Source organism: Protomyctophum parallelum, assembly GCF_964188405.1.
Source record: "Protomyctophum parallelum genome assembly, chromosome: 5".
In the NCBI taxonomy this organism is placed as follows: Eukaryota; Metazoa; Chordata; class Actinopteri; order Myctophiformes; family Myctophidae; genus Protomyctophum; species Protomyctophum parallelum.
In genome coordinates this window covers 23,135,844-23,163,617 of record NC_139702.1, presented here as the reverse complement: position 1 = coordinate 23,163,617, position 27,774 = coordinate 23,135,844, and the positions used below count along the sequence as shown (strand labels likewise).

Here is a 27,774-nt window from a genome sequence, read left to right as displayed (position 1 = left end):
TGTGTGTGTGTGTGTGTGTGTGTGTGTGTGTGTGTGTGTGTGTGTGTGTGTGTGTGTGTGTGTGTGTGTGTGTGTGTGTGTGTGTGTGTGTGTGTGTGGGTCACAGTGTGGGCACAGTGTGCGCACTTTGCACATTCTCAAAATGCATTTTGTGCTCAAACATATATATATATATATATATATATATATATAATACATTTTTGCACAGAAATGAGCAGGATAATATATGTCTATAGACATATGCTACCTTAGAAGTTAAACATAAACATAGCCCACGGGCCAAATGTGGATGACGTGGGCGAAATGTGGATGAGGTGCATCACCAGGCCAGTGAACATAGTCGTGAGAACATAATGTGTGGGACACCTCTTGTTACTGTTTCATTCTTAATGTGTTATTCTCTCATGGGAATCTATAGCAATATTATTTTTCACAGACTCAAGCTGAATCACATACAGTACACATAGTTTCATCAATATGACATCCTGAGAGTGTCATGCTGCAGTGCTACGGAATGTCACGTGTGTTTTTCATGTAACCCCAAAAGTGGTTGTTCTCTTCAGAACCTCAGGAATACACGTACATGTGTGGACTCGTCTCCCCGACCCCAACAGCTCGTCCAATCTCAATGGGACCCAATTCACTTGCTCGTCGTCGTTACAAGTAATTCTGCATTGGGTGCTTGGCTTGCTAAATTGCAATTGTTTCCATGGACTTAATAGTCCATGAAAACAATCAGTACACCCCAAGTTTAACGGGTCCCCCAGAGGCCACTGTGACACGTTTTTGATTTCCCAAAGCAAATCCTGAGCAGAGTAGAAGGAATTTAAAAAACAAACAAAAAAACAACAGCATTGTGTTGAGCTGGACTCACACAAGGCGGATCGCTGCCCATATCTTAAATACTGTTATCTAGTCTGCACCAGAAAGCCTATTCTTGCCTCTTTTTCACGTGCCACGCACGCACGCACGCACACACACACACACACACACACACACACATTGCTCTGATCTGACAGACATGTCAGGTCCGTTTGCAGCTAAGGCATGATAGTGGAAGGCTAATTGCATTATTTCCCACCAGCTACCTGGGAGGCGATGATGGGCTTTATCTCCCTCGCGATACAGAGACGGGTTCTTAGTTGATGCAAAGGAAGTTTCGCCTCCAATGTGCTTCAAACATTGACGCCATATCAATAGAAATGTAGTAGCATACTGTAGCATGTGCTCAGGTGACAGAAAGACACTTGGTCTAACTTTAGTGCTGAAAATAGCCCTACAGTATATATGCCTATATGCCATGCACCATCATACAAGAATACAGTAAATCAGGCTTTAAAAATAATTTATATAACAATCACGCACGCTCACAGGTCATTTAGGTTTCATTTTACAGAGTTTGTTAAACATCTGCATTACTTAATTTACATGAGGTCTACACACAATTATAATGTAGAACACATTTTTTATCAACGTTTCTCTCCTAATGGTACCACCAATCTAACCTGACACTGCCAGATCCAAGAAGCTTGCTACACAAATTTGTTTCACAGCTTATTGGGATCTGGGATCACGGAAGCAAATTTGATGACGGGGCTGTTCCTTTTTTTTCAAGATACTTGGTAGATGATTGGATGGGACCGTCTGTCTATCACCGTGTGGGCGTGCAAACACAACCAATCATATTGACGTGTCTATATAGCTTCACGTCCGGTTTCGCACATATACCGCCCTTAGCTCACGCTGATTGGTCCGGTACGGAACAGATTTTTGTCAGCTCAACTGCCTGAGAGATCCCAGATGAGTGCTGTGTTGGGGAACATGGTTACCCAATACCGCCCTCATCTGGCAGCGTCAGGTTACCACCAATCCAGAATAATCCATAAATAATGGGTCTTGATATGAAAAAGGGTAAAAACCACAGGCCTAGGCCAGCGGTTCCCAACCTGTGCTTCATTGTAGGCTCCCTTGACACAATCTGAGACCCCCCCAGCCCTCATGACACAATCTGAGACCCCCCCCCCCCAGCCCTCTGTGATCTTTGGATGTTGGGAAACACTGCTCTAGGGCCAGGCAACCAGAACCAAATGTGTATATAGACTCACTATATAAAGGAAAAGCTCATGGGTGAGTAAAATGCAGTACCATTGACTTAGTTGAAAGCATGAATGGCTAGTGAGAGTAGACATGCATGCTTAGAGCTACAGAGATCTCTTAAGGACAAAATATACTATATGAAAGTGTGTGTGTGTGTGTGTGTGTGTGTGTGTGTGTGTGTGTGTATGCGTGTATGCGTGCGTGAGTGAGTGCGTGCGTGCGTGCGCGTGACCAAGAGGAATAATCACAGAATAAGTTGTAATGCATAATGCATGATTTGATGCATTATGCAACGTAAGTGCACCACAGTGAGGTCCACATTAATCTAGACATAATACACATTTAATTGCTATGAACATTTTTATTCTCCTTCGGATTGCAGCATGGATTTCAATGGCACAAAGTCATGTTAGTGGCTTGAGGCCATTTTGGAAAGTTAATCTGTCTGTGGTCAGCTGCCTCTGCACTGGTGGTTGGGAGGAGCGGTGTGCGCAACTGCATGTACCGGTCCCGTATGCACATTGTGTGCGAGCAAGCGTACATGTATATGATACGTGTATACTGTATAGGCATGCGTCCGTGTGTGCATTTGTGTACATGTGTGTGTGGAAGCTTGTTGGTTATGTGTGTTTGGCATATGCACTGTACAAGTATACTCACTCATACATGCGTGCGTGTGTGCGTGTGTGCGTGTGTGCGTGTGTGCATGCGTGCGTGCGTGCGTGTGCGCGCGTGCGTGCGTGCGTGCGCGTATCTGCACTTATACACACACTGTGACCGAAAGTGTGTGTATAAGTGCATTCATGTGTGCGCCCGTATCGGTACACACATTTGTAATCTCCTGTGTTTACTTGTGTGGATGCGGGCAGGAGATTAGACGAGATGATGATTTGTACGTGTAAATAATCTATACTGCTTGGATGGCTGGGTTTGTGTCTGCGTGTATTCCACAGACGTCCTCACATGGAGAGGCTCGGGCCAACGCGTATCACTCTTCTGTGTTCCGGGCCAACACGTATCACTCTTCTGTGTTCCGGGCCAACACGTATCACTCTTCTGTGTTCCAGGCCAACACGTATCACTCTTCTGTGTTCCCGGCTGGCCCGCCGGGACCTTTTGAAGACGGACGCCGAATTGAGTAATTCCATTACAGAAATGAATGTGATCAATCAAATACACGATTAATCAGACTTCAAAGTCGCGGCAGCTCAAAAAGTTCTCGCACGCCCACACACTCTCTCTACCACAGTAGTACAGCTTTCCACACACATACAGTAGCATATCCGCCCACATATTCAATCCAACAAAAAGATTGAATATGTGATTAAGTGATTAAGTTAAAAAGATTAAGTGACTGTGATCCCGGTTAATGCTGAGCCAAGGGCTGTCATTAGCAAATGGATAATGTCGTTATGAGTGTAGGTGCAGAACTTCTTCTACGTTGTTGTGACCATAACCATGACCCTGGTTGAACTTCCACTGTGGTTTGAACTGATCATCAGCGTTGATTTCGTCGACTGAAACTTTGACGAAAAATGTTCATCGACTATACCTTTTTTCACTGACGAAAACAAAATAAAAACTAAGTTATGATGACTAAAACTATAAGACTTAGACGAGACGAGTTCAAGTCCGTTGCTCTCCCCTTGTCCCCCATATATGGGGACTAGGTTGGAGGAGGGTGTGTAGAGCCCAGGATCACATTAGATGATTGACACAGGGGTGAAAAATGGGTTACAAAATCGTGGAATAAAAAATATATATATATAAATAAATAAAAACTATAAGACTAAATATTATTGACAATTTTGTCAACAAATAAATTATATTTATGAAACTAGACACTAAAATATTTCAGATGACTAAAATGCGACTAAATGTGACTTGTAAAAGACAGCAAATGTCTATGCACCATGAAGTATATGACAGTTTCAGACGAGAAAGAAAGGCTCCTGGTGTTGAATCCATTTGGAAACGGTTTCCATTAAAATGCTAAACATTTCTTCAGCCTAAGTGATGTCCTGAGGTTTCACGAGAAAACCCTAAGAAGTCAATGAGAATGCATGTGCAATGTGCAGCACAGTAACAAAAAGTGGTATTTTAGATGCTGCCCGTGTGCATATAAAAGCAGTGCACTTTAGAAAATCAATAACTGGAGAGCTGTCAGTTCCTGGTCCATGTTTAATACCCTCACAGCCCTTTGTTTTACATTAAATCAGCTGCTGTCATGATGAGGGCATTTATACAGTATGACAAGATAGTGTCACGGACCGTGAACTCTGACTGTCCTTATTTTGATATTGGACTTTAATATGTATTTCTGTCATTTCACTGATTTTAGTATGTTTTGTATGTATTTGCTCATGTGTTCCTGACTGTTTCTCTTTGGTTTTGGTTTTCTGTTACTCTGTTGTTGCCTTCTTTGCCCTGTTTATGGAAGAACCTCAGTTTGTTTAATAGTTAAAGTTTATTGCTCTGCCTGCTGTCGCCTGCATTTGGGTCCTCATCCGTAATCACTCTTAACAGATAGTTACATTAAATGGAAGATTAAAAAACATACACCAAAGCCTAAATTCATTCTTATCACTGCGTCAGAGAACAACTGTGTTGCTCATTGAAACAAAAAAAAAGAACCAATTTCTGTGCATATAACCAGTCTCATTTAGAGATCCATTATTGTTGTGAGCTAGCCAGACCATAATTCCATTTGATTGTCTGACTACTGGGTGAATGATACTGCATGTGTACATGTGCCTATAACCACTTAAACCCTATATACTTGACGGGATTATGGGATACTCCCAGGGGTCTTAACTGTAGTTGCCCCTTTTGACCCTCTACAGAATTATTCACTGAAAATAGCCGATCTATGAGCTTCCCCTGTGACCCTGTAGGTCTGCTATTTTGGCAGAATGTGCGCCTACATGTGAATAATCTATATTATGGTCGTTCTATAATTCTATATTTAGACACTCGCCCACCTGCATTTCCCCCAAAAAGCATCACAGCTGCTTCAGGTCCATATCCTTCTCCTATTCTACTGTACTGCTACTGTAAATACACCATCATTTATCTGCCTTCGAGTAACGCTTTAGAGCCGGTGGTGTGGCAGTCCATCTCCACATGCAGGCAAACATCTCAAATGGGGCAAGTCAAGCAAAGTAAAAATGTATATCCTAACCAAATATCACAAATAATGTCACAAAGGGCTGCACAAAACACATACAGCACACACACACAAGACACAGAACACAACATGCATGCATACACGCACGCACACGGAAGTCAAACTGTAACACACACAAATTACGCACGGGTGCGTAGCGTTATTCCGACGTGACGGTCCCAGTAATCCGACACCCACAAATCCGACCATAGAGCCCCATATACTAACCCTATCCCCTAACCCTAACCGCACGCGGAAGCCACGGGTGGACTAACGGGATGTCGGACTAACGTGTGCCCCCACACTGCACACCTATAGGTAATTATTTCAGTGGAAGGCTAAGTATAACTTCTCACTCTCTCCCTATTTCTCATTCTCAGGTCTGTTTGTGATTCTCCTTCTCTCCATCTCGGTTGTTGCAATTTTCACTGTTCAGTCTGCAGGTTGATTAAGGATACATTCAACTACAATTTTCTGTGAGTTTGACAGTAAAGTGATGTGAATGAGGGGCAGCAGTAACGTAGAGCCGGTGGTCCTCATGAACATTGACATTATTGTGCTGTTCTGCACAGAGAACTCTTGTTCAGCTGTTTTAGCCACGAGCAAGCAGCTAGGCTGCTGTCAGTCAGTCGGTCCGTTGCTCGGTCGGTCGTCGATCCGTCCATTATTTCCTGTATATTCATGCTGCCACTATACAAAATCATTGATGGATATCACTGTGCCCTGATTGGCCGAGAGGGCACAAACTGAGAGATGGTTGCAGCTTATGACAAATGATGTGCTGGTTTTTCATATGAGAAACATCATGGTCAACCAGTGACCCAGCTCTAAATGGACCTGCCGCAATAACATGGACAAAATACATAGAGAGACAGAGTGAATGAGAGAGAAAGCAATAAAAGAATGAAGCAACAAAGAACAGAAGAGAGAGAGAGTGTGTGTGTGTGTGTGTGTGTGTGTGTGTGTGTGTGTGTGTGTGGTGTGTGTGTGTGTGTGTGTGTGTGTGTGTGTGTGTGTGTGGGGGTGCGTTCGACTGCGTGCGCGTGTACGAGAGAGAGTCCATGTGAATGCAAGACTTTAAATCAAAGATTACCACTGCACTGTGAGTGAATAAAATAAAGAGAGAGAGGTCAACTCTCACGCTTAATTTATATCCCTTCGTACGACAGCTCCGCTCTGAGAATACGATCTACAAGCTCACGATTCAATGCATTGTTATACTGTAGGCTTCAGCACATAATACGTTTCTTGGTTTCTCTTCATCTCTCACTCCCGCTCTCTTCCGGTCTCTTAGATGTGTCACTTGCTCCTTGTAGACTTTACTAAAAATAGCAGTGGTGTCCTCATGAGCATTGCATGACTTCATACAGTAGACACACTGTATTCAACAGAGCACTTTGCATACATTACTGTACATACAGTACTGTGTTCTCCAAGCCATTATCTATAGCCAGCAGTGCTAACGTGTTTGTGTTGAAATATCTTATTTATGCAGAGGGAGCTGCAATGTGCTGCTTTTTTCTATACGGCCTAAGCTGGATTTATTAGATTTATGGCTTGGTAGTATGTTATATTAAAGATAACTCTTTTGCATTGTACTGTATTTAGAAGTGTTTCGTATAAGCTACAGGATTCAGAACGACATGAGTCACAGATCTGTTTCATGTCCTGTCTTTTGCCTCTTTTATTAGGCATTTGAGCCACGGACCACCATTTGATGAGATTTTGCCTCTCAAACCAAAGACTTCGATAGGATTTTCTTTTCCACAATTCCATGCTGTATCGATGTAAGGAGAGATGACAGGCGACAGGCATTGATCAAAATAACAATTCCTCTGTCTACATTCTCTAATTGTGTAGACTTCTTGTAAATTAAGTAATGGTGTTTAACAATAATTTAACTCTTGAGTGTAAAGTTAAACCAAATGGAACCACCTCAAGGACCACTGGTGGTCCCCGGACCACTGGTTGAAAACCACTGGTATAAAGTGTTGCTTTCCAGATGCTGTATAGCACGGCAGTTCAAAAGCTTTTACAATATTTTCCTTCATGCTCCTGTTTACAGTAGCATTTTCTTAAAATAAAATGCTTCTCCTGCATTGTTTTCATCGATCGTTACAGATGAAGGTGGTGGCTTCAAGGCTGTGGTCTGTGGTGATCCAGCCTGACTGAAAAAACAGAAAAAACAATGGGGGCAGAACAAACAAACAAGAGAAAAACTTTGGCAGACCTGTAATTATTCTGTCACACATCAGGCATTTAATGTATTCGTGTAGAGGGGAGAGAGGAGAAACATTATCTCAAGTTACGCTTTTTGTGCTTTTACGGTTATCAGCCCACACCAGCAACGAAAACAGATGAACACATCTGACTAATTTATTCTTTTCTTTTCTTTTCTTTTCTTTTCTTTTCTTTTCTTTTCTTTTCTTTTCTTTTCTTTTCTTTTCTTTTCTTTTCTTTTCTTTTCTTTTCTTTTCTTGGGGACATGGGGAGGTTGCAGGTCCACCAACACCATTAGTGCACGACTGCAGAAGGAGAAGCATGAACAGGGTCCACTATGACACTATCGGGGCTGCATATGGTGAAAGAAACGATGAGCCAGTGACCTGTGGACAAAAGGCTGATGCAGGCTGGGTAATTGAGACAACATATTGCTATACAGCCACATTCCCAGGGACATAACCGTGGGATAATGTGTTATGGAGGCATATCTCATTTAGGGCAGGGTAATAGTGCTTGTGTCACAGCAACAGACCACTCCACCTTGAAATAGGATAGGCTTTCTCATGAATATGTATTGGAGGTATGAATGGGCCGTGGATGAAATAATATAGATAATAGTCTGAAGTTTAACACAGGTGGGAAATGGAAAGGGGGGTGGGGGCTGGGGGGATAAGGCGAAATGTGGACAGGAGTAACAAAGATGTGTTTGTTTTCAAATGTCTGCCTCTCTCAAACTAATCTGACGCTGTCTATTCATTTGTCCAGCATACTGGTCCAGACATAAAGTTCAAGTGTCCATCTCCAACCGCGTGAATGGATGAATTCAAAGCAAACCAATTGCCTGTTATTGCAGAAGTTTGCCTCGACCTGCAGTTGCCAGAGAAGTCTTATCTCTTCTAATAGCGTTATCTCCCCAAGTTACCTTGTCTGGGCAGTGGGCAGCGATATGTTGCTTTTTAGCAGTGACCTATTTCAGTCTTATAGTACCACACAGCCACTTTAAATGCCAAACTAGTTACACGAACACACATGCAGGTACACACACGCATGCACACGTCGCACACACACACACACACACACACACACGATCGCGCGCGCACTCACTCACTCACTCACTCACTCACTCACTCACTCACTCACTCACTCACTCACTCACTCACTCACTCACTCAAACAAACACAAACACTGTATGTAACAATTCAACAAGTTGAACATTGACGGATGGGAGCCTCTGTGTCCAACAGCTCCATTGGAGCCACGATTGGGTTTAAGTGCCTTTCCCATTATACACATTTCGTGGGGACGAGTCGAGCAACATTAGGACATTTCCATTTTGTGTCCATTTCCACCGCTTTACAGTCCAGCCTTTGTAATGACAATAATATCTCAAATGGTCTAAGGCTATGTTTTTTTTACCTATTGCTCAGCTCACGCACACACACACGCAGCGAAAAAAGCATACTTCATGCAGCACACATGCCCAGCCACCCACACACTGCAAAGCCCTGTGGCTATGATGATTGCACATAACGTTCGCTCCTCCTGTGCTATGCTGTACCTAGCATCGGTAGGAAACATTCAGACGACTTGTCGTGCCGGATTAGTTTGACAGGTAGAGACGGGTACAAAACATGACTGCAGGGACGTGTGATGGAGACGAGGAGATGATCATCAGCCATGCAAAGGAGAAAACAAAACTCTCTAGAGAGAGACCAGTGCAGCGTGGGCGTGTGATAGATAGGCAATCAGTCAACAGCAGCTACTGTGTGCGGGTTGACTTATTGTAATGGAATCTAGATTTTGCGGAAATGTTTGTGCACATTTTTGCATCCCATTTGACCAATGTTTCTCTCTATAGCCTCCTGTCGATTATGAACCGTTTTCATTTCAGACCCCGCTGTTAATTTAGTTGACTAAGACTAAGACTAAAAGACTAAGATTTTTTAATTTAGTCAGCGAAGACTAGACTAAGGCTAAACAATTTCAGATGACTAAATTGGACTAAAACAAAATGGTGTGTTCAAAAGACTAAGATGGGGGTCAGTGGCCAAATATTGTAAATATAATTGTGGGGATCCTTGACATAAAAGTTTGAGCACCACTGATAGCAACATAAGTTTTATAATTGGCCTCAGATCTTAATGGGTTAACCATTCTCCATAGATTAACTGTCATCTATCAGTGATTAATTTAACTGACTTGATACAACCTTGACAGGACAGGATTGCTAAATGTACAAGTTTTTATGTCACCGCTGGACATAAGCCAAGATAAATCACACAAAATATAAGTGACTTTAGAGCCCTGGCTTTTTAAAACATTGTTAGACATTTGATGTGATTATGGTAATTTGGTTCAGAATTCCTTACAGTATGTACCGTATAGTTACTGCGATGACCGTGAAACTGTGAAATGTACTGTGAAATGTACTGTACATTTAATAATGGTGAAGAATAACTATTGATTTTGGCCTAATGTGAAAACAGGAGGGTGCCTTCAGGGGCGGTTTATTTATAACACAATTGCCAGCTGTAGCCCCTATCAGCAAGGGGGGGGGGGCCTATGTAGAGTAATTACGTTTTTTTTAGTAACCGTTTTTGAGTAACTTTTCCAACACTGTCGGGGACTCACTCCGGTCAGGTAGTATACAGTAGGCTTTGTTTAAATTGGAATCTGAAACATTTGAGCCTTCCACTCATGGGAGGAATGGTAGCAAACGGAGAAGCCCTGGGACCAGTGTTGTTTTCGTCGACTAAAACTAAGACGAAAAATGTTCGTCGACTACCTTCTTTCACTGACTAAAACGAAATAAAAACGAAATAAAAACGAATCTATGATGACTAAAACTAAATATACTGACAATTCCGTCAACAAATAAAAACTAGACTAAAATGTTAGGAAGGGACTAGTGGACAAGAGATCCAGTTTTCTGCTGGGTTGCATGCTGAAAATAGCAGATATACAATCTCACAACGCGTCGCGCTGCGACGCATTTTTCAGCATGCAACCAAAGTGTAAAATATGTCATTACGACATCAAGGCCTGTCAAAATACATTTTAGTCGACTAAATCAACTGTAGATTTAGTCGACTAAAATCGTATGACATTTAGTCGACTAAAACTAGACTAAACATTAGAACATTCCAGGTGACTAAAATGTGACTAAAACGAAGTGAAAACTATTGAAGAGACTATGGCCCAGATTTTGAAGATCCGTTTTACAATGGGGTAATACATAAATTGCCCTCGCTCTGCGCACAATGGTATTATGAAAGGCATATCGGCCCGTGTTGAACACACTCGGCCCGTGTTGAACGCACACACATTATGGCATACGGCGTTCCTGAATATTTTAGCATTGTGGGAGTGTCCATATGTTAATTATTTTCGCTTTGCGCAATTTTCTATTAAGCCCCTTGACCTAAAGACACTCAGCGCATAACGATTAGACGTGGGTCTGACCACCTCATAAACGCAACAAGCACTGTTTGATTTTACACTTGAGCGGCTCTGGGAGGCTGGTAGAGTGTTGCCATGTCTGTTTATTATAAGCGGCTTCTTTTTCTGTAAAGTTGCTTGTAAATATTGGTAGTTGTACTATTTTGTGGTTGCTTTTCTTGTTTCTAAAGTGGTTATTTGGGCTTTTCTCCTAATGTTGTTTAAACCAGTGATCCTCACACAGCACATTCCCATGTCAAGGATCCCCAGATGAATGCATTTGCCCAACTAAGGACGGCTAATCCAAAAATTAAATAAAAGAATTCCAAGATTACTTTTGAAAATAGCAGATCTATACCAGCTCACAATGCATCACATTCATTCATTAAAACTATGAACTCTGACTGCAGGGGGATATATATAATGATCATTATAACAATGTGCAAGAACATATTTAAAAATAAGGAAGAACTTTATATTTGTGGACAATCAAAATGTTTTTTTATTTTAATGTGGTGTCATTAAAATTAATCTGGATATGGCAGACTCACTATCTAGAAAATAAAAACATGGCACTTCATTTAAAATAGGTTGCAGACCCCTGTTATATGCGCTTATTTTTATAGACCTATTTACTTGTTTCTATGAGACATGGCAACAGCCTTTTTTTGTCTTTCTTTTGTAAAATGTTGAGATTAGAAACGGCCATAATTCTTTCATTTCTCAACCTTAAAAATAAATAAAAACATCTCCATAATCCTTGGGAAGTTTGCTTTCATATGCTGTATCACACCCGATTCAAGTCTTCTTCAATAAAATGCTACGAGCGAAGAACATATAACATCAGGGCCACAGGCACAGCATTATTCAACATTCAACTCATTCCTTCATCATGACTTGAATGAAATAAAATATAATAAACGTTATTTTACTGGTGTTTTTCAATAGAAACAAATTATTTTGAGGCATAAAGGTGACAGCATGCAGTGCAATAGGAATAATTAACCCAAATGTGACAAAGTCATGTCATGTCTTCTATGGTGCCAGCCTGAAGAAATGTAATACCACGATCCCCAAAGTGCGCATTCCGTATGTGACATCAGCTGACTGGTAAAGAGAATAGTACGGACATGTTGATTGGGTACGTCTCAAACACGCCTTAAACACACCCATGACTAATTCAAGGCCGTTTTGCGCAAACCACAGGGTGTCGAAAGCGCTTCTTAACATGCCCAAAATTGCAATATGACATACAACACGCCCCCAGCTCATAAAACTGTAATATGATTAGTAATATTATTTGAAGTCCTTAATGGCACCCTATATGACTAAAACTAAAATAGAATTTTGCTGCCAAAAACAACACTGCCTGGGACTCACTTTTTCCTAATAGGGGGGACAGGGTTTGGTGGCTAAAGGGTAAAGGAGAACCGTCTTGAGTCCTTGTTATTGCAATTAACCGCAGGGTAGTGATGGTCTCTAGGGAGGGGCCTATTTGCTCAACTTAACCACTCTCGTCTGTCTGATTCGGATCTGAAGAGAACATTCCTCTGCTTATGTACATTTAATCCCTCTCTTTCATCTGCCTGACTTTTTTTCCTCTCTCCTATATATTAAAGGCTTTCTATATTCTGCATATTCTCTCACTTCGTCTTAAATCCATAGTCCACACACGCACGCATGCACGCACACACTCTCTCTCTCTCTCTCTCTCTCTCTCTCTCACTCACACACACACACACACACACACACACACACACACACACACCGTGCATACACCACCACCCAGGCACCCACCCCCCAGCCTCATTTCCGACAGTGAGCCCCCTCTAGCTCTCCATCCACGGCTCACACGGTTCTCAGCGAGTCACTCAGGAGAGGGAGGGGGGTTCGAGTGGAAGCCCTGCTCTCCAAAACCTCCGAGTGGAAGCGGATAATCCACGCGAGCGAGAGGTGCCGGTGGCACGAGGCAGGGGTGAGGAAATTCAGTTAATACCCAAACAATTGCGATTTGTGCCGCTCCCGCTGAGGTGACAGCGGTGCAGCGCAGATTCGTCTGCGAAATTCATTGTGCACACGTGCGGACATGCAAAAAATACCTATTTTGCAAGGAACAGGTTTATTTTCTTGTGAAAAGCATTTTATTTATTGAACAGTATTCCTGTAGTATGCCCGCTCGTGCGTATTGGGATGAATTGAGATAAGCCTGGACTAATAGCTATACTGCTGCATCCATCAAAACAGATGTGTAGGCTGGTCCTTAATTCCAATAAACTTAACACACCTCAATCTTTCTGACTGTTCAGGGGTCATGTGTCAGTAATCCATGCTCTGCCCTCTCCAAATCTAAAGAAAAGTATACGACAAAAATATCAAATCAAGCAAATTCTTTCTTTTTTTCAACCTTGACCTCAACTTGTGTGCTTGTAGTTCTACTATACAACGTGTGATGTATGCATTAACATATAGGCTATTTTTGAGAATACAGACACCAGGGTCAATGTGGTTAAACTGGACAACGATGAATAGAGTTCTCTCAAAGTGGCTATAGTATTTGTTGGATACATTTGTAGTAGCTTCACTTGGGGAAATAAGCAACTTCCACACACCTGCAGTAGCAGAAATACCTTACTGCACTAAAATACTAAAAACCTTTAACTTAAATGACCACCATAACAAAAGCAACAACACGGTACACATGCTGCCCGAAGTGGTAGGCTACTTAATGACAGCGGTTTTCATTCTCTCCACATATTTTGTGTGTGTGTGCGTGCGTGTGTGCGTGCACGCAGGTGGCGTGGGGGAGCCGTAATTAAAGGACCAGTTGTTTTGCGAGACTGATTTGCTGAGAGCAGATGGAGCGTTCGCTCTGTCTCCCTGATCTCAATCTTGTCCCACATTGCTGCTGTCGGCCCATTTAACAGACAATTTCCTGCCAGCTCATCACAAACACACACGGGGAGAACAGAGAGCGAGAGGAATGCACATGCACACACACGGCGATACTGTTTACATTGTGCATATAAATGGCTAAACTTTGCGTGAGCAAACGTATGCTCTCACATACAATAGACATCCATGGAAACACAGATGGAGGCACATTACAAAAGTAGACAATCCCAATCCCTCTCTCTCTCTCTCTCTTTCACACACACACACGCATGCACACACACGCACACACACACACACACACACACACACACACACACACACACACACACACACACACACACACACACACACACACACACACTCCTGTGGGATGGGACAGCGTGGTTGGACACTCTACAGTTTTTAATGAGCTTGCTCCAGATGTCTGCCCAGACTGCAGTGCATGAGTGGTTAATTAATCAAGCACATTACACTAAGAAAGACATAGACACTAACTAATACCAATTCATCACATACACACACACACACACACGCACACACACAAACACACACACCTTTCATCTAACACTCTGTCATACATACGTATGTTGTACATATACATACAGGTTATACATAGCATACAGTATAACATCCATACCAGAGAACACACGTCGCACATGCATGCGCTCTCAGAACCAGTGGTATGTGTGTGTGTGTGTGTGTGTGTCCACGAGCCTGGACCATCATTTGTAGAGCCAGAGATAAGATGGAACATCATGATTTCTCTGTCTTTGGTTCGTTGATTCCAACCCACTCCCCCCACACACACACTTACTGTCATGTCATGTGACATCTCAGACTGGCCAATGTGATAATGAGATTTTGGTGGTGCGATATGGAGGTGCTGGACAGAAGCTGGACAGAAGCCAGAAAGCATGCTTCCAGACATCAATAACTGTACATGTAGGTCTCAGCTATAGTGTCTAAATGTGTTCCATCATAACTGGAAATAAATAAATGAGTTTATTTTAATTAGAAGGCGGGGAGTAGTATTGGATTGTAGTACTCACATTTTTCATTGCCTCAGGAGAGACAATTAATTTGACATAATTGGGGCGTGGTCATGATTGGTACAGTAATTACATTTCAGCTGATCGAGCCACCCTGTACATATGGTATATTATGCAGGAAAGAAGGGACAGCATAGTTTTCTTTTTCCAGCAGTGCAGTGCATGCAGAACCACTGTTTGAGGTTCATTGCTTTGCTAAAGACATGCAGGCACACATATCGATGCAATACGGCCCTCACTCTCAGAGAAGCAGAAGTTTGCACGATCAGCCATTTGCAGATAGGGAGAAGAGGCCGTAAATTGGCCGCATACTGTAAATAATGCAGGTTTTGGAAAAGCAATCAGGTGTCATGCAATGGCTTGCCTGTATCACCCCCCCCCCCCCTCTTGTAAAGCAATACGCTTCCCTGTAAAATGTATTCCTTTAAATTAAAGGAAATAAATTGTTGCCAAGGACACAGTAGTTTATCTCTATTATAATTTCAGAGAGAAGCAAAATAACCAGCAAGATGTGTTCTCTAGGCCTACCGTTCGGTTGGAGGCTAGATTCATTTAGCTACCAGATTGCCTGGAAATTACAAATTATTTGTTCCACCCGTGTCTCATGCGAGCGTGCACATGACATGACACTTCCAGACATATTTATTTTTCTCACATATACTGTATATCATTTATCAAGTCGTTTTTGTCACTATTTGCATGGGGGAAAAAATAACACACTTTTAACCCATTAAGACCTGAGACCGATTCAAAAAATGTCCTAACAATTTAAAAAACAAAAACAAAAAAAAATGTCAATGACCCCCAAAATTATATGCATTTGACCACTGACCCCCATCTCAAAATATTTTGTTCCAGTGACCCCCAGAAGCAAAGATTTGAGTTAAAAATGATAAAAAATGTTCATAATTTTATAGCAAGCTCATGTCGCAACACGGATATACACATACCCATATACACAGGTATAGCTAAAATCTAAAAGTATTGTATTGTATTGTATTGTATTGTATTGTATTATTGAACCTTTGTAATATTGGTGTGTCATCCATTCTCCAGTCACTACTTCACAGCTTGAAAACACCCACATCCTGCCAATGCCTCCCTGTGAATCTTACTGCATGTTTATCTTGCTTTGGCCTTGGAAAGCTCCCTTTGGGATTTGCTTGGTGAATGTTAAATCAACGTAATGTTTTCTTTTCTTCACAAATATACCACAGAATTTACTGGTTGATCATTTTTGCAGTGGCTCAGGACAGGAGGTAGAATGGCCATTTGGGAAATGGTAGGTTCCCGGTTCAATCCCCTCTTCTTGGGTAGGTATTGGTGTAAGCAATAGAACCCCTAACTGCTCACAGTTGCCTCCACCGGTGGTGTGTGTATACTGTCAGTAAATATAGTGTAGACCAGTGGTTTTCAACCAGTGGTCCTTGAGAGGGTTCCAATTGGTCCCCAGTTGAATGATGGAGAGTTGGTAAACAAATGGACCCTTATAGATCTTTAACCCTTGAGAGCATAAAATGAAACCAAATGGTCCATTTGGTTTTATTTTACACCCTCAAGAGTTAAATTATTGTTCAATATCTGCATCACTTAATTTACAAGATTAGAGAACGTAGAAGAATTGTTATTCTGGTCGTTTGCCTGTTATCTCTCCTAATCAGGTACCAACATCAATACAGCATGGAATTGTGGACAAAATCTTATCCAAGGATAACAAAATATTCTACGTTTTGGGTCTGAGAGGCTAAATGTCATCAAATGGTGGTCCGTGGCTCAAATGCTGAAGAAATAATGGGTCTTGATATGAAAATGGTTGAAAACCATTGAGCCATAACGGGCTGTTCAGACAAGACGCAGAGCAGACTTCAATGAAGGAATCAGTGGTTTGCCGCTTGTCATACTTGTTGTGCTCTGGGATGGCACTTACAGTAGTACAGTGTCAGGCTTCCAGTTCTGCTGTCTCCCACTCTGCTCAAAGTTCAAACGAATTAAATTTGACCCATCTAGCCACTGACCTTTCAACGTGTATAGTATATTAGCTAATAGCAAATGACTGAACGATCACACACACTGTCTCTCACAGAATGACACACAGAATGAACTGTACGCGACTATGCGTGACCACAGAGATGTATCAGACGGTACACTCTGGAGTTGTTTTAAATCTAGGCTAAATAATTATTTGCATTGGTGAAACATCAGATTTCAAATGAGGCTTTGTAACAAATAAGCACTACAACGTTGATATTTTACCAGGCAGCACTAGCTGACAATGTTAGCGTCCCATGTGGATGGTTAGAAATAGAATGGGGTAGCCCGATCTCACCCAAACCCGTGAAATTACACGGATTGGCAATTCCGTACATACTAGAAAGCCCCAACAATCTGTACATATTGCACTACTACTGTTTTGACCGTGACGGAGGTGTGGCTTTCACCATATTATATCAGTTGGGGCAAATGTGCTCCCCATAACATTATTTACGATTCTGTGCCTATCGGGTTGCAACTCGGATGGGGCTGATTCGGTTCAATCGAACTTAGCAATTCGCCATAGCAACTCGTTCGCTTTAGCTTGCTGGGTGGAGGCTCTCGTTGTTCAAGTTCGCTTTAGACGGGCCCCTCCGTTGGTTAATGAGGAGGATTTCTTCTCAGGAAACTGATACGTTTTAATCCTATAGTAAACACACCCATGGTCTTTAGGTCACTCACTGAAAGTGTTCACACTTTTAACATCGTGTCCTGGTATGGGAATCTCTCAGTTAAGCTCACCCAGGTAGTCAACCAAGTTAGTAAGATTACAAAGATCACAGAGACAAACAATTGCAACTTCAGGACATATACAACCGCTCCGTAACCAAAAAGGCTATTCAGATTTACAATGATTCTACCCACCCTCTTCGCCCTGAATTTGACTTGTTGCCATCAGGCAGGAGGATTAGAGTAAAAAAGGAAGGGTTACAAGGCCTTGATTGTGACTTGTTTAAATAGTTCCACCACCCAATCCCCACAGCCCTGCATGATCACTGTTCCTGCGTTATGGGAATGCATTTTATATAGTATTTTAATGCATTGTGAATTTTATGTAATGTTGTTTTTATTGTTGTAATCTGACTGCCGGTGTGCCAAAGACAAATGTCCATATTCAAATTTAATTTCAGTGTGATATACGTATACAGACTTGGGGGTAGTGTACATGTACGGAATGCAATACTTGCAATATCAGGTTTAATGGGGAATGACATTGCAAGCCCCAGTGTACAGTACAGTATTTTAAACACACACAGACAGAGACGCGCACGCATGCACGCACAGTCGCGCACACACACACACACACAGACACACGCATACACGCTCACTCATACTGTAGTTTATGTACCTTCGGTGCGGATGGTGAAGGGGGAGTCCCCTAACCTCTTGGCAGAGAACTGCCCCCCCAGAGAGGTCATTAGAAAGCACAGGCTGAAGAAGCCAATCCCCACCACGAATATCCTGCGACACCAAGAGAGGAGGGAGGAGCACAGGAAGAGGAGGTGGGGGGTGGTCCGTGGGGGTCAGGGGGGGTCCATGGGGGTCAGGGGGGGTTGGGGGTGAAAGAGAAGTTTGGATATATGCATAGAGGGAAGATATGGATGCGTGGAGAGGTCAGCCAGACAGAGGAAAAGATGAGAGACGAGAGACATTATAAAAATGAGTGGGGAAGATCGACAACCACAGGGTGAGACATGGTGAATGGGAACCGGTGTGGTGGAGGTTGAAAAATAAATGCAATCAAGAAGAGGAAGAGAGGGGGGGGTGGGGGAGAGAAAGGTTAAGAAACATCAGATATTTGAAGGTGGAGGATTAATACAGTAGAATACACATCATGCAGAAAAGATGATGGCGATGATTATGATGATGACAGGCACTCGTTCCCGAATCTGACCGCGTGGTGTGCTGTTAGCAAGCTGGCACACATAGCCAGGACCACTGTCAATGTTCACATAAGGGCAAGTACAGTAGGCTATAGTGTATCCCTGAGCAGAGGAGAGGAGAGGAGATTGTGTAGACAGGTATACTGTAACTGTACACAGTTTCAAGATTCAAGGTAAGGTATGTATTTGTCACATGCACATATAATACAGCTGGCAGAAACACTGAAGGTATAGTGCAAATCTAGTACTCGATAGTGTAAAAGAAACCATTAAATACGATGATTAAGTTAGAATAATATCAGTCAAGACTCAAAATAAGTCAAGTATTCTCTCTCTGTCTCTCTCTCTCTCACACACATACACTAAGGTCTGTGAAGCAAAAACCAGTCTCATCTTGCTTCTCTGTCTAAGCAACGGAAAGAAAATGGGTCATACTGTACACCACAACTGCTATTGCACTATATTACACTATCAGAGCATAAAATTAAGTTGACGATGCAGTTTTAGGAGTCAATTGAGGTCCCCCTTTCCCTGACACTGACCATTTCCAATCACCACTGCATGAATATACATGCTCTTGCATGACTAAACTGTTTTTCTTTTCTGCTTCACAACCTCCACGACATACAGTACACCCTCCTCCCTTCTCCTCAATCCCTAACCTTCTTTGGGGGTCCAGTGGAAAGGCACCATATAATTTTGCGGTCTGCTTAATGTTTGGATGCAAAGAGCAGCCTCAAGCCATTTGACTCCCTCTCCAAGATGCTCTGCTGGATCCTCACCAACAATATTCATACTCTGTTGCAGCCCACGTCGCCCATGGGCTACAGTGCAATAGCTGACTCACCCTTTCATCTTTCCCTGCACATTTTTTTTCAAAGTTTCAGCTCCCAACTCTGATCCTCCGCCAAACCCATTTCCGCTGTTTTCCACAATTATTTTCCACATGAGCTCCCCCTAGGTCCAACACCTTGTCACCCATCCTCTGCATCCTCAACGGTTCTGCAGACAGAAGCTTTTCCATTTAACTCACTGCATTCAAACACCTTTAAAGTCTTCCCCTCAACCTCATAACCATCACAAGTTTAATAAATGGCAAATGGTGCATTTATACAGTTTAGACTTTAGAGCTTCTCTATAATTCTCTACACCACTCCGCCACTTCTGAATCCGTGCTGTCTTCCCAACCACATCATCCTACTGTATGTTCTCTGGCGCCAGACATGTAGGCCTCTCAGGTTTACCTTAGCTACATTCAGGTTGCCTATAATTCTCTTTTACGAACCTTCCAATGGTTTTCCCCCTTTCCCTAGCCTTTTCCTCGGCTGATAGAGGGTCAGACAGGGTCGTTTGTCATGTTGCACAGGCCACTTAACCACCATAGAGTCAACACTTTGTTCACTCGTCCCAGTGTTTTAGCTCCTTTAGTTTTAACACAAACTAATTTACATTAACTCTGTTATCTATACACACACTTTTCCCTCTAAGTGAGAATGTAAGAAGAGGGTTAGGTCCATGCCATGAAGAGATTTTATTTATTTATTTTTAATTCAAAGGCAATTCATTCATGGCAAAGTCAGACATTCTATTACTATTATGTGTATGTGGCATAAAGGTTAACTTAGAGATCTTACAATGCCAAGACAAAAGTTGTGAGACTGGAAATGAAAGATGCCTCATATTCTCAAGTGGATAACAAAATATAGTTAGTACAATCATCTGTTAAAGTACATGTACATGCCTATGCAGGTTAAATGAGTGGCAATTCGAAACTGCCCCCCGTAAAACCTGAATCCCTGAATGTACTGTAATTCTCCAATCTGTTAATAAATTCATCAATCAATCAATCAAAATTATACAGAATACTGGCAATGACTATAAGTAAGTAAGTAAAGTAAGCCTTGCCGAGCCATCCTGTTTCTGTAGTGTGAGGCGGCTTGATGTACAAGTACACCCCCTGGACATGACGCTATAGTATGTCGCAGGGATTTATCTCCAACCCAACCCTTGGTGCTGAGTGCCAAGCAGGGAGGTACTGGGTCTCATTTTCAGAGACTTATAGGTATGACCTGGCCGGGGATCGGGTGGCAATGACTATGGTAACTATAATAAATGTCAAGAAGAAATGTAAAGCTGCTATACAGTATAGGGCTTTAGTGTATGTGACAATGCATTGATATTTCGTGAATTCTCATAAACTCAATGAGGATTTCCTCATGCTCCACCAATTTATTTAGAGTTTACTCAATAACTGCTGTGGAAAGGAAGTATAATGGAACAAGACAGATGGCCCTATTTTAGGGCAGGCTCATTGGGCATGAGGCAAGCAACGGATGGGCAAATTGGCCATTTACAGAGGTGCAGTGGCCGTGTTTTCTCCACCAGCGTACGTGGGGACTTTCCAATCCATGCAACAATGTGGTTGGAGGAACATAGTCAGGGACGTGTCCATTGCAAATCATCACGCACGCACGCATGCACGCACGCACGCACGCACACACGCACACACACACACACACACACACGAGCATGCATGCATACCATACACAGAGAGGGAGAAAGACACAGTTTGACATACATACAAAATGAAATAGCACTATGGAACTATACGTGTATGTGGTACAGTAGCACTAGTCTATAGGATTAAAGGTGGTTGCACACTGGACGCGTTTTTCGGAAAACCGATGGAGAAACGCTGCTAATAATCCGAAAAACACACTGTGTGCAGGGACCTTATGTAGCCTAAATGCAGTGGCAATCCAGTAAGAACTTTGCGGAGTAAAATGTGTGAAAGTGGATATTTGGCCTAATGGTAGCACTAGAACAAAGAACATACAGTAGGTCACCAAAATCAGTAGAGGTCATCCCCCGAGGTTCATCAAGATGGACGGACAATTCCTTTGCAATCCAGCCAGTACAAGATGAAGTTTGGGACCAAAGTGCACATTGAATGGTTGGACGGATGGTTCGCAAAGAACCGCATTCTGGAACTTTAAAATTCCAATGGTCATTATCTCATTTAATGTAACCGTTTAGAGCTAACCTTGCACAGATTACTTATCTGTTTCCGCACCAGAGACCATAAAGCAGATCGCTTACGATATTAGTTGTCTATAAATTAGTATCCCCATTAGCTGATATGTGAATCCCACCTACAGTAGCAGTCCTGGGGTTCAATAGGATGACAAACAAAAATACTGTAAATTATTCATTTACAGTAACTAAACTACAAGCTGTTTGCTTGAGTGCAGGGCAGACTGTGAAATATGACAACACTTCCTCTCGTTAGAAGTTCTGAAGAAAACTTTTTTGATATTACATGAGATCATAACAAATGGCCTCCTATCAACAGCATTGAAGAATGGCCACTTACGGATAAGGTATTGAACTAAACCGACTGCCCCGGAGGGATGAGACCGATGATGAATAATCTGATAAGTATTGGCCATGGTGGTTTGGCAGGCTTCCACAGGGGCTTAATACTGTGCTGGAGCCAGGCTGGAGCTAGGGCGTTTGGTCTTCACTCACAATACACTAGAATGACTGCAAGCATGCGGATCAGTGCTGCTCAACCTTTTCAGGCCACATATATGTATATATATATATATATATATATATATATATATATATATATATATTATATATAATATCATTATGTGGTGACCCCCTGGCCTCCCCTGACCCACAGGTTGAGAATCACTGATGTAGATGATGAGTATTATTTTGCAGACACTGATATAGTCTATGATTAGCAAAAGACGAAAGACAGATCTGTTCTAAGTACATATTGAGGCATTACAGTAATGTGATTGAAGCACCATGGCTTTAATCTCTTGGAGTCAGAGCAAAAGAAAATAACAAAAAGAAAAATCTGATTACTTGACTGGGTGATTATGTGTTAGTTACACAAAAAACATGTCTACAAAAGGAGAAACGTCATTTTGATAATTAATTAGTAATTATAGAACTATTATATGCAAAGTAACATCACTTGAAGCAAACTAATGTAATGATTAAGTTGAACCGCATTTCTTTCATTGTATTTGGAATAAACTGACAAATTACCGCAATATTTTAATAGGCCTCTGAAGGCAAAGTAATCCAATAGCAACTGGATGCACAGTAACAGTAGTGTAATAAGGTTATCGCTGAGTTGGAGACATCCAATGGATTGCATTATTGAATACCAATCCAAGCTTACAGTAAGCATTAATTGCTAAACACTAACTGTGACTGATTACAATTTTGAACGCTGATCATCAGCTTCATTTGCTGATGGTGGAGTGGAGTCTCTGCTGAGCATTTTAATGTGCAACATTTTATCAATGTGATGAGCACAAAGACCAGACAGGAACCACAGATGACTGACTGCCGGTCTGAATGAAAGGCTATCAATTGTGTAAAACAAGGGGTCTGGGATCCCTATAGAGGGGGTCCTCAGAGCTACTGCAGGGGTGCCGCCATTCTTTTAACAACTTTAACCCTAGCATCCCTTTTCTGGAGTAACGTTGACTGAAAATAGCAGATCTACAAGCAAAATGCTATATTTCTACACGTACTTTCTGAAAATAACAAAACGCATTACTTCACACAAGCAATGACAGCGCTGTCAAACAGGTTGATGAAGCTATGAAATCATAGGAAAACGTTCAATATGAATATTTAAAGATATATATAGTGCCATAGATTTGTACCTTTCCTGTTTTGTATAATTATGTCTATGGAGTTGACATTACTCTAGACCCCCAGGTGTGGTTATAATATGTCTTCCCTGTGTATTTTATGGTTTCTTCCTGATAGATACAGTACGTGTTAAAGTGTCCCAGAGCAAGACGCTTAACCACTGACTATCTGCTCCCCGGGCATTATATTAATAGTGCCCACTGCTCCTAATAGGATGTAGAGGACAAATGTCACATGTGCAAAATGTACTGTGACAAAAATGCCCCCTTTCCCCTCCTTTCAAGTCCAATGGAATTACATAATCAAGGATTATTGTTCATGGCATTGAACCCCATGATCCAGTGATCATTCACTCGCGAATGCGAAGCTACGCTTTACCCACCAATGCACCTACTGTAGTACAACTAATTAATGGGTACATTGGCGACAGGGACAGTCAGTCAATGCATGAATAATAATGTTACATATAATATAAACACTGGAAAGCGGGGGGGGGGGGTAGTAATTATAACATGTGTCATGTACTAAATCACAACTCTACAGTAGATGTCTTAAATTTATGAGGTTTACAGATGAGATTGGAGATAAAGTTGGGCTGTATTTTGCGTGTCTTAAAGGACCACTTCACCACTTTTCAGCCCTTCTTTATATAATAGGTCCTCACTAATAATCTTGAAAAAATGGCGCAATTCTTTTCTAATCTGTGTCTGTGTCTCATAGGAGGGCTGTGGGCAGTTCAGAAACCGTCTTCCAGTGACATCATCGATGGGGAATATAAGCTAATAAAAACTGCAGGCTTCCTAGTCCTGAAAAGTTGCAATGCGAAAATGGAAGCCATCGTTCTCACGATAATGAAAATCTAAACATTTTTGTAAAAACATCTTGTTTAAAAAATAATCTGCCTAATGATGATGTCACTGGAAGACGGTTTCTAAACTGCCCACAGCCCTCCTAGGAGACACAGACTGAGTAGAACAAAATCGTGCCATTTTATCATGATTATTAGTGAGGACCTATTATATGAAGATTGGTTGAAAAGTGGTGAAGTGGTCCTTTAAGTACCAGGTCTTATTACCTAACTTGAGTAAACTAAAGACCTGGAGGCGTGATCAATGCCATTTGGCTATTCTGAGTGGCCAAAGAGCATTGATCACGCCTCCAGGTCTTTAGTTTACTCAAGTTAGGGAATAAGACCTGGTACTTAAGACACGCAAAATGGGTTAAAGCTCCTCAACTCATTCTCTTCTGCACAATGAAATCTTCCATGTTAACTTAACTGGATTCAGGTTCATGTTTACACTATCTGAGTTAAATTAACAATGAGAATTATATTGTTTCACCGCATACATGAAGTCACATAGATATTGGGACATTGTGCAGCATGTTTCTGTCTTACAGGTGTGTGAATACACAGTTTTCAAATCCATATTTTACAATACAAGTAAGGAAAGAAGGAAGGAAGGAAACATGCGAGAGCAAAGTAAATGTGTGTTAGAAACAGAGTGCACTCATAGAGGAACAACAGAGAGCCAAATGAAGACATGAATGCTTAATTTATACACCGTTGTACGACAAAGAATAAATCAGGCTTGATGCCCAGCAGCGTGTGTGGGTGTGCTGTACAGAAGCTGGCTCAGTTTGCTCACCAGCCCTGTCCCGGGGCGATCATTTTCTGTCTTATCATTTAGCTGTTTTTCAAAGCGGTGTTAGGTGGGCGATAGGGGAGGATTAGGCCCAGGCCCAGCCTGACGAGTCTTTAATTAACAGGCTTAAAGTAAATGCTCTGCTCTCTATAATTGGATCAGAAGGAGAGATCCGCTATCACCTAATTGGCGCACTCGCACGTAAAACACTTATCAGATTCCACCCTAAGGTAGAAGGTTCTGAAGCGAGAGTGAGTTTTTCCAAGCATGGCGAGTCAGGGATGGAGTTGTGAGGACTGATATATTCCAAGAAAACTTTAATAGTTTTATTTTTTATTATCTTTGTATTGCTTCAGAGCCAATATCAAGGAGGCACGGGTAACATTTTGAGCCAGTTAGAGTGAATTTTACAACTCTCTCACATATCCATGCTATTGTATGTTGTTTGTTTAGATCTTTTGCTTTATTTCATTTAGGAAAGTTGACGAGAATCTGATGTGCATGGATCTTCATGTGGCCAGTATGTGATCTATCTATTAGATCGGTTGCCAACCGAGTGCGTGCTTGTGTGCGTGCATGTGAATCTGGAGTGAATCTTGCAAACCACTGTATCTGTAAAATATATATTATGCATGCTGCCAACAGGCCAAGGAAAAAAATGACCATAGTGGTGCTATACCATGGTGTATAACTTCGGAGCTATAGCTTGTACAATCAAAATGGTCCTTTTCCCTGGATTCCTGACACAACTCCCTGTATAGGCCTCACCCTTATCCACACAATAGATATAGCCATTTTGCATTTTGTTCAAAACACATTTTGTTTGCTGGTATTCCTACAGATTTTGTACAAATCCCACAAATTGCTTCAGATTATCTCTGGAGACATGTGTGATGAACATCTATCATAATTGTAGACACTGACTAGCTATGCCTTCCACATTTTATTTGGAGGGACCCATTTTAAACAAAATGCAAAAACAATATACTGTTTATATGGCTTTAAGACATTGTGGGGGGAGCCTGTATTTCTTTCAAAAACAACAATAGGCCTACATAATGGACGCAACCTCCAATCATCCCCAAGTTGGAGGGGGTACCACAAATGCAAAAGGTTAATTGATATATCATAGAATGGCTATTTACCCTGCAGTTTCAGGTCCTGGTGGCTGCCTGCAACCCACGATAACCCTGGGCTGGCCATTGGGCCTGGCGGAGGTATGAACTCCACAGATTGCCTCTATCTAGTTCAAGTTGCCAACAACCACAATCTTCTTGGGAAACATCCCATATCTGCTGCCTCAAAATTGGTTGCATCATAAAACCTCTAAGCCTATTGTTTTCTTTAGGTTGCTATATGGTTAATGATGATGACACTCGTAAAACCTGTGATGGTATAACGACTATTGCTATTCCCCACTGTTTTATAGTATACCTATACTCCTCACAGTAGAGTTTATTGTCAGCAAGAATAGAGCTTTTTTAACAGCTTTACTGACTCAGAACATATTTGAGTCAAAGCTTAATGAGCACATATTGTTACAAATATGCAAGGATTTAGCTAAATCCTAATGAAATTCCTGGAAAGCCCTGCCTTTCATTAACATTATCACAGGTGACATGCTTGGTCCAGTGGGTTATGTGGAGGGTAAAGTGCTCCTATATTGTATTGGCTTGGATCCCTTTTATAAAGTTGATAAAGCGGAATGAAAATAGTGCAGTCCCACCCAGTCCAACCAAGCTAGCTTTCAACCTGTTACTTAACTGCATGGGAAATTAACTCAATGATTTATATGTGGCTTACAAGAGCAGACCTGACCATATAAATTATTTAAGCATTAAAAAAGGAACCCTTATGTAATATTTATCTTTCCAGAACAAAGTCCAGTTAATTGTGCACGTGCAGGGCACTATAAAGTCACATATAGCATTTAGAGACAGTCTCTTGCGTTGCAAATTGTGTGGCCATGATGTACCCATATGGACATACACGACATTTAATATCTCTGTTGGGGAAACATCTGCACGTGTTCGTGTGTGAATGGGGATGTAGAGCGCACGCACGCACGCACACACACACACACACACACACACACACACACACACACACACACACACACACACACACACACACACACAGAGAGAGAATGGGGGCTCCGACGTATAATGTCATAATCATTCAGCAGGCATGCTTTAACTGTTTCCACATCAATGAATGCCCATGTTCTAGTCATTAAAGAAATACTGTGGCAAATTGGCAATAATATATTATAGGCTAATAGTCTAAATGGATCAGCCATTGTTTGTTCTGCATGCTGCAAGTGAGTCTTATTCATTATGAGGGTGAACTGTGAAAGCATGATATGTATAGCTTACTCGACCCTTTCTTTGTCCCTTACCTGAATGGCTTGAACGTTAGTAGACATCTTCTAACCATTATTTGACCGTGTCGGCGCTTCCAGCAATCATTTCCCAAAAGAAAAGACCAAATCGGCGACCCTCAACATGGTTAACCTTATGATGTAAAACTTGAGGTAGCGAAACATCTCAGCTGCGTCCCATCCGGTGCTCCTTTCATACACTGTAGACTCTTGGAAAATATGCGCTCGGAGATCTGAAATGAGGCTACTGCAGCCCGCCTAAGTCTAAGTGTAAATTGAGTATAGCTAT

General features: G+C 41.8%; 1 protein-coding gene across 1 annotated transcript in view; it reads right to left on the bottom strand.

Moving 5' to 3' along the window:
* Window positions 1-27,573, bottom strand: part of LOC310858714 (alpha-1,6-mannosylglycoprotein 6-beta-N-acetylglucosaminyltransferase B-like) — a gene marked incomplete at its 5' end in the record, with an annotated part of 152,539 nt that extends 124,966 nt beyond the window's left edge. Inside the window, 3 exon segments of the mRNA XM_083764959.1 lie at window positions 18,245-18,357; window positions 27,504-27,550; window positions 27,553-27,573. Coding sequence (XP_083621085.1) covers window positions 18,245-18,357; window positions 27,504-27,550; window positions 27,553-27,573 — 181 coding nt within the window.
* Window positions 27,574-27,774: the final 201 nt, after the last annotated feature.